The sequence below is a fragment of the Homalodisca vitripennis genome, chromosome 8 (assembly GCF_021130785.1).
Source record: "Homalodisca vitripennis isolate AUS2020 chromosome 8, UT_GWSS_2.1, whole genome shotgun sequence".
In the NCBI taxonomy this organism is placed as follows: domain Eukaryota; kingdom Metazoa; phylum Arthropoda; class Insecta; order Hemiptera; family Cicadellidae; genus Homalodisca; species Homalodisca vitripennis.
In genome coordinates this window covers 15965996-15980008 of record NC_060214.1, presented here as the reverse complement: position 1 = coordinate 15980008, position 14013 = coordinate 15965996, and the positions used below count along the sequence as shown (strand labels likewise).

The following is a 14013-nucleotide window of genomic DNA, read 5'->3' as shown; positions in this document are numbered from 1 at the left end:
AGCCTATTTCTGTGTGTAACATCATTGATGGAACATGCTGAGGGTTAATATTACAACCGGACACACACAGTATACAGATTGTTGTGAGTATGCCAGCCTATTTCTGTGTGTAACATCATTGATGGAACATGCTGAGGGTTAATATTACAACCGGACACACACAGTATACAGATTGTTGTGAGTATGCCAGCCTATTTCTGTGTGTAACATCATTGATGGAACATGCTGAGGGTTAATATTACAACCGGACACACACAGTATACAGATTGTTGTGAGTATGCCAGCCTATTTCTGTGTGTAACATCATTGATGGAACATGCTGAGGGTTAATATTACAACCGGACACACACAGTATACAGATTGTTGTGAGTATGCCAGCCTATTTCTGTGTGTAACATCATTGATGGAACATGCTGAGGGTTAATATTACAACCGGACACACACAGTATACAGATTGTTGTGAGTATGCCAGCCTATTTCTGTGTGTAACATCATTGATGGAACATGCTGAGGGTTAATATTACAACCGGACACACACACAGTATACAGATTGTTGTGAGTACGCCAGCCTATTTCTGTGTGTAACATCATTGATGGAACATGCTGAGGGTTAATATTACAACCGGACACACACAGTATACAGATTGTTGTGAGTATGCCAGCCTATTTCTGTGTGTAACATCATTGATGGAACATGCTTAGGGTTAATATTACAACCGGACACACACAGTATACAGATTGTTGTGAGTATGCCAGCCTATTTCTGTGTGTAACATCATTGATGGAACATGCTTAGGGTTAATATTACAACCGGACACACACAGTATACAGATTGTTGTGAGTATGCCAGCCTATTTCTGTGTGTAACATCATTGATGGAACATGCTTAGGGTTAATATTACAACCGGACACACACAGTATACAGATTGTTGTGAGTATGCCAGCCTATTTCTGTGTGTAACATCACTGATGGAACATGCTGAGGGTTAATATTACAACCGGACACACACAGTATACAGATTGTTGTGAGTATGCCAGCCTATTTCTGTGTGTAACATCATTGATGGAACATGCTTAGGGTTAATATTACAACCGGACACACACAGTATACAGATTGTTGTGAGTATGCCAGCCTATTTCTGTGTGTAACATCACTGATGGAACATGCTGAGGGTTAATATTACAACCGGACACACACAGTATACAGATTGTTGTGAGTGTGCCAGCCTATTTCTGTGTGTAACATCATTGATGGAACATGCTGAGAGTTAATATTACAACCGGACACACACAGTATACAGATTGTTGTGAGTATGCCAGCCTATTTCTGTGTGTAACATCATTGATGGAACATGCTGAGGGTTAGAGCTATCCACACTGCAGTCAAGTTGTGACATTCTTAAAACTTTCCACTTCCAAAACCCTGCGGTGCTTTTGATCTTGTGGTCATCAAAAATCATAAATCATATTGACATTGCTGTAAGGTAGGAGTACACCTCACCACGTGACTTCCCTGAAGTTGCTTGCAAAATTTCAAGACTGTAGCTCATTTTTTTCTCCTGTGTGAGGACTCTGCCTGTGTCAAATAAATGTTCATAAATCACCGTTCTGTGTATCCCGTATAGTAGTCCTCTCTCCCTCTCTCTCCTCTCCCCCTATCCCTCTCACTACCAGCTCTCTCTCTGTGTATCTTTTTCTCTCTCTCACCCTCTCCCTCTCTCTCCTCCCTCCCTCTCTCTCTGTGTATCCCCCCTCCCCCCTCTCTCTCCCCCCTTTCTCTCGCCTCATATTCTTCATGTATGACTAGTCGCTAAGGCACATCGAAATACGAGACGTAGGATCTCTGAAGTCTCTGTAAAAATCTTGTTCTAAAACACTTGTTTCTAGAATTCTAGTACGGAGATATTTCAGCCCAATACGGTAAGTATGCATGTTCCGCCGCCTAGCCCTGTCTCGTTTACAAGCAAGCCTCGTCAAGCGCAGGTCAGTGACAGTGGCGATGTCAAGCCTGCTGTGAGTCATCTCCATTATCCAATCAACTCCTGGCAGTTACCAGCTGTTCTTGTCCATCACAGTCACGCAAGGTAGACCAAGCGCCAAATAGAGAGGTCTCTGTTCGTTGCTAAGAACACAGTCATATTAACCAATCAACTCCTAGCAGTAACTGCTTATAAATCCAGTATCCGACACAATGCTTGTATGGATGCAAAGAATACACTGTTTAAAGGTCAGAAGTGAAACTATGTCGAAAAAGTTCCAATCCAACTATTGCGCATTGAAAATGTTAGGATACATGCGCCTGTTGCCTTGAAGCATTCATAACGAGTTTGCCTAATACACCCGAAATGATCAATGAAGTAGTAGGACAGGCAAAATGGAGGTTAAAACAAAAAAAAAAAAAAAAAAAAAAAAAAACTGGTATGGATCTTTTAGTGTTCTAAAATTAACTGTGTAGACAGTGTATAATTGCACGCACAGCACCCAACTTCAGACTTATTGTGTGACTGATACAGAAAGGTTACGTTATCACTTGAGGGAAAGTTTACGATAAAAATAAAATAAATTTATTAACATGTTAAACAATTTTTGAAAAACTACTGGAAGACCTTTAGTTCTTTTGCCGTGAGATTTAGGAGCATACAACTTCTCAAATTTTGCTTCTCACCGATAGTATTTCGGACGAGCCTCAATTTTTGTTGAAGTCTTGAAGAAAGAAATTTGTCTTTGAGTTAGTTAGCAGCTCGTAATGATAGGCAATAGTAATCCAACCGCTCCACCCTTCTATCAAACCTATTTATGTGACATACCTACTGGACTACAACAAGAACAAGAAATTGGTATAATGGAGTATCGAAGGACCTGACATAACGCAAAAAAGAGATATCGAAAGAGAGGCACACTGCATCTGACTTTTTGACCCCAAAATCAATGTTTTTGGTACTTTGATCAAGAGAAAGGAACTTACGTACAAGTTTCAAGTCTCTAGGACTATATAAAAAGTTATTGGACAAAATGACGGGCTGTCCCACTGAATCTTGACCTTTTGACCCCAAACTCATTAGCGTTCTTCATTAACCAAGAGGGATCCATGTGCACAGGACGGACAACGATTTCAAATTCTTATTCATCCGCTTGTTCAAAGGGATGAATCCGTACCAAATGAAAAACGGATGGGCAACGATACGAGAGTAAGAAGGCATTGTCGGATTCTGAATAGTGAGGTTCGCTAATAGTAATGGAAAACTCCATGAGTTCCAATCGTATGGTCCGCGCTGACAGTTAAAAATCAGTTCGTGATCCCCTTCTGACTGATTACCTGGAACCTTCACTCAGTCTGCGATAACTGGCCATCTTCCTTACTTATCTGACTGGGCTTCTAAACCCAGAATGTGGGCTATCTGGCCAGTGTCAACAAAGGGCATCTTATCGCCGACTGACAGCCTCTTAGCAGGTGCCTCTTATCAGTTTCCTTTATCAGGTCAAACACTGGAATAGCCCGAGCCCCGACCGCCTTCCGCCCAATCTCAGGGAGCTATCGCTCCACTTTAAAGCGTGTCAGGCTTCTTTCTGATTCTGACACATTCTTCCTAAACCGAGCGCTGACTTAAAATATGTTTTGAGGCAAAACTCAATATATGTTTGTTCAGTACATACCTCACTTTGCCACTTCAGCAAGAGCACTTATTTAAAGGACCTGAAAGAAAGGAATACTTACAGTAGCAATACACTTGTAACGTGCATACATTCAATTCGCACATGCCTTTGCATTGAATCTGCAGTGATTTGTTTTACGTTCGTGAATTGTCACAGCTATTGTTATTATTTCAGGTAAAATTACTGTATTAATAAAGTTAGTTCTGCTGTTTTTCTTGTGACTTTCTATTGTTTCCTTATTCACGATTGCAGGATGTGGCTCTCGCACAGATAGTTGATAAGATATTGGTAACAGTGACAGAAGAAACTGTCCAACCACTCGTCCAGGCGTCTGACCAGTTTCTCTCTCACCATGAGTATGGAATTAAAATACAAGTTTTTTATTGTAAGTGTTTTGCTATGCGTAAATTGTCGAAATGGAACATCGAACCTGGAAAGATGATTCAAACACAAACTAAACAAACACATCTTTGAAATCAATGATGATAAAACGTGGGATGTTAATTTGAAGTCTGTCTAAAAGCTATTTCTAGTTCCCAAAAGATACCTGCAGACAGTCACAATATTTTATAAATCCAAGCCAAAAGTAGCTTTTCTTGTTTACTGTAACACCGTTTTGTTCACGTCACGTAGCTATTGTGGTGAGAAGGGTTTATTACATTGTGCACCTGATGGGATAACAACATCTTCACATAGATTACACTATAATTTGTAGTTCAGTGTTTTTGATGTCGAAACGATATAAAAAAATTAATTCGACTTCTTCGTCGCCGACTTTTTTGGATCTCTCCAGACGAACATGACTCCAGATTCCTGGAGTCAAGTCTGTGAAAATGTTCCAGATGCTGCACTAAGAGGAAGGTGAAATTGAGCTAAACTCAACATCCACGTGGGTTTTCTTGTTTTCTGGTAATTTTTCTTATAAACTCATTAATTCAGGTTTAAATAGATGGGTGTCGGGGAAGAGATAGTATTATTAATAAAAAAGTGATCTACAGTAAAACGGTAATAACATTAAGATATCAGATAGATATAGATTATTTGTTGACTACAATTTACCGAAAATGGTGGATCCCAATATTTATTTAAATTAAATTTGTGCACTCAATCTGTTCAACCTTTTAAATCTGGTAGTCAGTCTAGTAATTAAGAATTCAATGTGGTAATATAGTAGTTAGTCCGGCAATCAGGTAGGTAATCTAGCAATCTGGCAGAGATTACCACCTGTAATCAGTATATAACCAGTAATGTAGTATATTTAGTAATCTGGTAGACAGTCTGGTAACCGGGTAGTCAGTCTGGTAATTACGTAGTCAGTCAGTGGTAATATGATTGTCAGTCGGCCAATCAGATAGTACATCAGACAATCAGGTAAAGTAATGTAATCAAGTGGTAAGTCAGGTAATCAACATCTAACAAGAAAAATATCAGATGTATATATTACTTTATTTAAGAAATAAATTGCTTTCTTTCTTTTTTTTAATCATTTAGTATATCTGGTAAACTGATAGATTGTGTGGAAGTCAGGAATCAATAAGGTGGAAATTAATAAGGTAATCAGTTATCAGCCAATTATCTTATTTTGTTAACATTTAATTGTCCCAGATGAGTGACTGTGACTGAAGGGCCAGGTAGTCGACTTTATAATTGTCCATTCATTCTTCTCAGATAATTATTTTGGGTGACAAATGAATAGGGTAAATCTATTTGGCTAACCATTGAAAGGCAATCCATATATTGATTGTGTTATAACCTAAAGGTTTCAGGAATAGGGTCATAAATATAACGGGTATGAAATAATATAACAATTAATTGAGTTTTCAATTACCTAACGTTAAAAATATTTCTAAAATTGACTAATATAAATATAAGGTAATATAATCAATTTTGGGTTGTGAACATATTTTTTATGTAAAATGTACTGTACTTTTAAATAATTTTCCTGAATATAAAACCAATATTATAAACAGCTGAAGATAAAAATTTATAAAAAATTACATTTATAAATGAGGTGTATAGATTTAGGGATCCGGGAGTTTTATTTATTTAGGACTTAACAGCATTGTTTTTTAATTAATACACGTTTTTAAAGCCACGTGTTTTTTTATGTTTTCTTACAAAATTAAAATGGTACAAAGAACAATATGTCACTTTCTGAGGCTATGTCACTCATATACACATAATAAAATTTCACATTTTTATCTTCAGGGGTTATATTGCATGCCTAGAGTATCCTAAATTACCTAATTTAAATGTCTGCAATTGCACGCAAAATGGTAAAAAATGTATTACTTGTTTGGTATTCACGGAACTCATTTTTAAAAGGCTACAAATTTGAACATACAAAAATATTTTCCAGATCGAAAACCGATTTCACCACACATCACTGTGGGCAACTTGAGATGTTTAAGAATGAATCATTACACGTGTAAGTAAGTGCAAGTGGAATTCCTGTGCAGGAGCCTTGTAATTTGTTGAATGAATGAGCATCATCATAGTTAGATACTATCTAACTTCCCAGTAAAGTGCAGAACGCCTGGTCAACGTCATAGTGGTATACTGTTCTCACCGCAATGGATCTGCTATGCGAGATTCTCTATATCTACGGTCAATGGAAAAAACCATCATCGTACCTTCTGAGGAGCTGGCCTACTTTTGAAGCACAAATTGACAATTGGAGGACAGCATATTGGCAAGTGAACACATGGAAAATCCCTATTCTATGAGTGCTTTTGCCTCCAACTGGAATTATAACACTCCATATTCTGGGAACTAGTAAATCTTTTACGCGTTAGTCAAAATTGAGAAGAATCTGCTGAGTGGAAATTAATGAAAGTACTGGATAATATGCATTATATCGTGAAGAGCCACCAAATCTCTGATAGTTCATTATTATTGTTACAAAAACCTGCAACAAAAGTATAAAAGTGTTAATACGATAAAAAGAAAATGTACATTTTTGTCTTATTTTGATAACTTGTACTTCGTGGAGTACTATAATATACTGCATTAACGATCGGAAGGCTAGAATGGTTTTTTTACATGACTTCAGACTAGATTATTTTTTATCCGTGTGAGAAGGTTTCCTGCCCAAAACGAATTTGTTTAAATTTTTTAAAGGAGAGATCGAACCTCTTTTATGCCTTATTCTGTCCGTCCACATGGGCCACTGGCATGTGTGAGGATCTTATCAAACAGAATAAAGGGGAGTGGATAAAGACGACAGGATTTAAACCTGCGCCATCTCTACTGAGACCCAAAGTCCAACATTGGCACTCCCGACCCCAGGCTCCTTCAAACCCAGGCTCCTTCAAACCCAGGCGCTTTCGAACCCAGGCCCCTTCGAACCCAGGATCCTTAAAACCCAGGTCCCTGCGGCGGTGTCAGAACGTTAACAAGGGATCCATTTTGTTTATGAAGTTCAACTTGAGAGTCGTCAAAAACTTTTAAATTTCTTTAAGAAAGGTTTTCACCTTTGCCTCGGCAGGATTACATTTGTTTGACAAAACTGTAAAGCCTGACCCTTGTTTCAGAACTTTCAATTTCAACTCATATTGTCTTCGGACGAATAGGTGCAAAACTATCGAGGAGCCCTTCCGTATCCTCTTCTAAAAATGCAATATACTGCCTTTAGCCTTTGTCTTCTGTACGTAGTTCCAATACTGGCCGCACCTATGGAGCGGGTCAGTCGAAAACGAAATCTTTGCTGAATGGAGCGCCCCCTTAATTGCACATTCCATTTCATATCTTCATGTAGCTTGGATTCTAAGGGCAGTTGGACTCTATCCATTTGCGCCTCTGTGAAAAAAGGTGTACAGATACTAGAGACTTGAAACTGAGTACACAGGTTCCTTTTCGTGCCTGAAAATATCCTATTCATTTTGAGGGCAAAAAGGGTAAAGGGCACTCCGTATGTCAGAATTTCCATCTGTGAGATGATTCAATTGAAAGCTCCCTCTTGAGCTAAGGAAGATCTCTATTTCTTAGCAGCACTTTTTAGATATCAGTCAAAAACGAATTTTTAACCCGTTAGAAATTAAAGAACAAAGAAGAGTGTACTGAATGAATTTCTGGAAAAGCCATTCAAATAATTTTCCGAGGAACTGGCAACTTTGTAGAGATCAGTAAATAATATGATAAGATTAGGTAGATAAAGGGTGAGTGTATAAAGACGCCATAGAGAGCTGAATGACTAATGGGAAATCCAGTAGACGTTCATCTGCGGAAGTAATTTTCCGAACAATGTCACACGCTTTGGAGGAAACTGGATTTGATTGACTCAGTCTCAGAACAAAGGATGTGGGAGCGGGCATTGCTGGACAGTTCCTCACCTCTTGAAGCCCATCCTGTAGCAGTAATACTTCATCAAAACCCAACGGAGTAAATGATAAAGCAAGATAAAATTGTGTAATAAATCGTCAAGTGCAGTGAAGATTACGTGATTACAACAGGAAACCGCCTCGGAGGGGTTTCCTAACGGAAATTATTGTTACTCATGAGGTATGCCAGAGAGAGAAAGGAGTGAGCGTTGTAAAGCTCATTTCCGTTGTGACAAAGCATAAAGTTGCCTTTGGCCAGTGAGGTGAGAAATCAGTAGAAAATGTTGATCTTCTGGTAAAATTACTTAGTAATAGGAGTAAGTAACAGGTCAAACAACTTTGATTACAAAATGTGTAGCTTAAAGTTACATTTTGAGTAAATATGTTTTATTTACGATCACATCTGAAATTAAAGAACAACTTGAAATTGTTGCTTAAATCATGCAAAACGAGTGTGCGTAGTCGCATGTATATTTTATAGAAATACATATAAACGAGTGAGATATAATATTTATCATAGTATTACATGTATCTTCGTTGTATTAGTGTGTATTTCGTTGTATTAGTATGTATTTCGTTGTATTAATGTGTATTTCGTTGTATTAGTATGTATTTCGTTGTATTAGGGTGTATTTCGTTGTATTAGTGTGTATTTCGTTGTATTAGTGTGTATTTCGTTGTATTAGTGTGTATTTCGTTGTATTAGTGTGTATTTCGTTGTATTAGTATGTATTTCGTTGTATTAGGGTGTATTTCGTTGTATTAGTGTGTATTTCGTTGTATTAGTGTGTATTTCGTTGTATTAGTGTGTATTTCGTTGTATTAGTGTGTGTTTCGTTGTATTAGTATGTATTATCAGTTGTTACTTGATTTGTTGTTTACACTCAATCACTGTTCAATACTAAACCTGTATGTTTACAATTTACTTTAGGAATCTTTAGATTCTCTACTTGTTTCATTCCTGGTGTCAATTTATTAGGGCCAGTTTAAAAAATTGATAAACTGTTAAAACCAAATTGTTTTTATGTGGGCCTGGATGACGTCAGTGCCGACAACAGTGGGTACATTGATACCAGACACAGTGCAGAGGAACAGTGGGTACATTGGTATCAGGCAGAGTGCAGAAGAACTGTGGGTACATTGGTACCAGACACAGTGCAGAAGAACTGTGGGTACATTGGTACGAGACAGAGTGCAGAAGAACTGTGGGTACATTGGTACCAGGCAGAGTGCAAAAGAACTGTGGGTACATTAATACCAGACAAAGTGCAGAAGAACTGTGGGTACATTGGTACCAGGCAGAGTGCAGAAGAACTGTGGGTACATTGGTACCAGACACAGTGCAGAAGAACTGTGGATACATTGGTACGAGGCAGAGTGCAGAAGAACTGTGGGTACATTGGTACCAGGCAGAGTGCAAAAGAACTGTGGGTACATTGGTACCAGGCAGAATGCAGAAGAACTGTGGGTACATTGGTACCAGACTCAGTGCAGAGGAACTGTGTGTACATTGGTACCAGACACAGTGCAGAAGAACTGTGGGTACATTGGTACCAGACACAGTGCAGCTTCTGGAGGGATATGCTTTGTTAAAGTTCACGAATATTACTTGAATTTATGTTTAGACTCATCAATTCATAAAATGCAGCGCCGAGTACAAAGTGGGTTGGTTATCTTCATCACTAAGCGATAAGATTAGGTTTGCAAGCATCCTAAAGGAACAACAATGGCCGGAATGAACTGGAGATGGAAAATACCATTATTTGTCAATAATCTATTACCAAAATAACGTGGTTACTTGGTATTACGTTCCAGTAACCTGTTACCAGCTGACCCACGCTCAGTATTAGCACCATGTTGTTACTGAACTGACGTTATTAAGTTGCAAGTAAACTGAGTCAGACTAAATCTACATGTGTGGGGCTATTTAGACCTAGTGTACGGATTTAATATTTATTCCGTATCCCTCCTGCACCATCCAGCTCACTCCACAACGTTAAAAGCGTTACCACAACTGGTCCGTTCCTAGCCTCATATCTTGTACAATACCTAATACCTAATAACCTAATACCAGAAAGACGTTATGAGAACTCCAAATCATTCAGCCCACACGTTACTGAAATAACAGGGTGTTACTGGTAACACGTTATCCTGGTAATAGGTTACCACTGAATAACGCTGTTACCGACACTAATACGTTAAATACCGCCCATCTCTATAATGAACATTTCAAAGTGCGTTGAACATTTACCCAGCGGTATTTAACATGTTAGTGGTGGAATAAACGGAAACCCAACAAAAGCAGTGGTGGTGAATTTACGGAAAAGGACATTTCTTTGAACTTTGCCAGTTCAGTTGCTTGTATCATTGCACTGACAGGTACAGTAAGGTATGAAGGTTTCTCCGGATGTCAAGGTCGGAGTGACAGCTGGTTGGCGCAATGTAGGAAAAGGACAATCAGCTGACTAAAACAGCTGTTTCTACGTCGTGCACTGCCATTTGCGTAATCTGGAAGTCTAGCAGTTCTAGGTTAGGTTGACGGTGTACTGACCTAACCTCACTTCAAGGCCTCTTCATTTATCACTCGAGGCGTGTTTATATCCGTGTATTTGCACGTAACTGTTTACATCCGGGTACATTAATAATGTTGGGATTATAAGTGAAATGGATTTTAACTTTATTTATTTACAATCTGTTAAATGTGAGAAGAACAATAAGTAAATATTATACACAGAAACAACATTAGCAATTAAAATTGAGTTAGATGTTAACCATTGTTAACACCTACGTAGTTAATTCGAGACCTAAAAGGTAGTTCCAGGATAGCAGGTAGGTGGAGGCTTTATACATTTTTAGAATTATCAAGTAGATTTACCTCAAGGTGGTTTGGATGATCTTCTAATCTTGAAAGATAATTGCGACTGAATTTGGTAATTTCTTCTTCGACTTGTTCGATAATGGTAACGTTTTATTGGATACATACCATGGTGCTTTGGCAATCTTTCTTAACAATTTTGGTTGATACCGTTAAAGTATCTTATGTTTCAAATTTAGAAGAAATGTAAAGCTTTCCCTTAGCCTACCATTGTTAAGGATTGTTTCTTTATTGCCGTAATATTGGATCCTTGACATGATTTATTCTAAACATTTTTTATTGTTTCATAAGACGACTTCATGTTACTAAAACATTCTGTATATGGATTCTTGAGCTGTTAGAAGATTTACTCCTACATTTTAAGTGTACCTTGACTGATTTAAATCATTACCAAAAATCATTCTAACATGAAATGGACTGCTTTTAAGAATAAATATAAAGATACGTGTTAAATTTTCTGAAGGGACAGTGCGAATTGAATCCCTTATAGTTTTATCAAAAATTTATAAAAAAAGGCCTATAGCTAATTTCTTTAGGCTACATTCTTTACTAAGTTAAATACCAAAATGTCCTTTGATTTCACTTAGTTTATTTCAATTTTTCATTCTGCAATTTTCTCGTCACGTTGAAGGCTACTTGGTAAGATACAAAAATGTTTCCTTAACGCTCAGCCAAATCACATGGAGTGACATACACCATCATGGAACATGAAATGACGCTTGTATGGAAATGAAGTTTTATGCAAAATTTCAAGTCATTGGTTAGTGCGTCATAATTTTTCATCCTCTCGAATAATATGGTTCGCTAACGCTCAACCAATCATCTAAAAACAAATTAACACTAATTAATTATATTAAAATACGTTGTCATTATAAAAACTAATTGTCATGTAAAACGACGTGTTTACTACACTAGGATAACTAGATATGGTATATTAAATTTCATCAAAATTGGGAAGTGGTTGAAAGGTAAGAGGCATGAAACTGCAATACTGTATGTAAAACATTTTCATTAATTTAAGCCGATTAATGATCTGAATTGTTTTGATTACTCGATGCAAATAATTGAAACACATTTTTATTACACCTAAGTGTAACGTACGATAGAGAGTATTTTGAAATGCCCAAAGTCTCAGTCAGTCTGCACCTCCAGGTAGGAGGGCGCCCATACGACAATGTTACGTACCGCTGTTTGTAATTTACTCGTCTCGATTTCACTCGGCAATCCAGGACTCCGTTAACCGCGAGGATCCCCGGGGAAACCGAGGGAGAGGGAGGAATGTCATAGATGTCCTGCAGCGAAGGCTAAGTAGACGTCGAGCTTCATCCCCTGTCTGTCTGTCTGTCAATGGCTTTGATTAAGGACTCCTACTGCGACCACCCGGAGCTCCCTAAGTCTCCTGACAGCATTGTCAGGGTTGTCTTCGCGTGCGCTGACAGGCAGTGGTTGTAACAATCGCTCCAAGATTGTAACAATCTCTCCAAGGTTGTAACAATCGCTCCGAGGTTGTAACAATCGCTCCAAGGTTGTAACAATCGCTCCAAGGTTGTAACAATCTCTCCAAGGTTGTAACAATCGCTCCAAGGTTTTAACAATCGCTCCGAGGTTGTAAACATCGCCCCAAGGTTGTAACAATCGCTCCGAGGTTGTAACATCACCCCAAGGTTGTAACAATCGCTCCGAGGTTGTAAACATCGCCCCAAGGTTGTAACAATCGCTCCAAGGTTGTAAACATCGCCCCAAGGTTGTAACAATCGCTCCAAGGTTGTAACAATCGCTCCAAGGTTTTAACAATCGCTCCAAGGTTGTAACAATCGCTCCAAGATTGTAACAATCGCTCCAAGGTTGTAACAATCGCTCCAAGGTTGTAACAATCGCTCCAAGGTTGTAACAATCGCTCCAAGGTTTTAACAATCGCTCCAAGGTTTTAACAATCGCTCCAAGGTTTTTACCAATCGCTCCGAGGTTGTAAAAATCGCCCCAAGATTGTAACAGTCGCTCCGAGGTTGTAAAAATCGCCCCAAGGTTGTAACAGTCGCTCCGAGGTTGTAACAATCGCCCCAAGGTTGTAACAATAGATCCAAGGTTGTAACAATCGTTCCAAGGTTTTGTAACAATCGCTCCGAGGTTGTAACAGTCGCTCCGAGGTTGTAACAATCGCCCCAAGGTTTGTAACAATAGATCCAATATTGTAACAATCGCCCTCCAAGGTTGTAACAGTCGCTCCGAGGTTGTAATAGTCGCTCCGAGGTTGTAACAATCGCCCCAAGGTTGTAACAATCGCCCCAAGGTTGTAACAGTCGCTCCGAGGTTGTACTGTGGAAACTGAGGTAGTACAGAGAGCAATCCTGGGATTGTTGAGAAACTTTAGCAAAGCAACTGTGTAGAATTTGTTGTTTTTAATGATGCTGAATTTTATAAAGTTTTAAAATATTCCTGTTGATAAAAAAAATCAGTCATGCCGGAAAACATTTTCCAATAACTGTTTTAATATGCCTCCCATGGCATCAAGTGTGTGTTTCAGCAGTGTAACGATGGCTTCAAAGGAAAACACCTTATTAAATTGTATCCATGTATTCCTAAAATGCGTAAACGGAGATATAAACATATCTATGAGAAGTGGAGAAATCTAATGGACCTAATTTCACTTGATCAAATGAAGAGCTGATTCATTCACATCCAAATCACTTTTTGGACCTATGCTTAAGAGCCGATCAAGCGTATCCTTGGAGTTGGAAGTAAAACTGGTGATGCCCCACACCACCACTTTACTATTTACAATCGGTACAACACTCATCCATGAAAATTTGCAGAATGGTAACATGAGTTCGAATGGTATTCCTCATCCCGGGATTCTGTAAACAAGGAAGCAAAACGCTTGATTGTGCGAGATCCTGCCTGGTCCCGTTGTGTTATCACTTGCAGCGGCCTTATCACCAGCGTAGGACTGCTTCCTAGTCCGGTGCATGTGTGTGGGGATACTGAGCATCCGCGGATAAGGCTTTAATTGATCCTCAAACTTATCATTTAATCAGCCTCATTTAAGTAATTGTTAAACAGTCGAAGAGAAACTCCAACAAGAAGCCCAGAAAGAATACAATTCCTTAAAGTACCTTAAAGAATTAACTTACATAATCTCGTCCAAAACTGACCTATCTCACATCT

The 14013-nt window shown here is 38.6% G+C and overlaps 1 protein-coding gene across 1 annotated transcript in view; it reads left to right on the top strand.

The window, feature by feature from the left end:
• The first annotated feature begins 1926 nt into the window (after nt 1-1926).
• The window catches only part of LOC124368034 (beta-glucuronidase), a 77328-nt gene continuing 65241 nt past the window's right edge, over nt 1927-14013 (top strand). Inside the window, exons 1-2 of the mRNA XM_046825307.1 lie at nt 1927-2084; nt 9020-9515. Of these exons, the coding sequence (XP_046681263.1) occupies nt 1927-2084; nt 9020-9515 (654 nt within the window). The remainder of the gene's footprint in view (nt 2085-9019; nt 9516-14013) is intronic.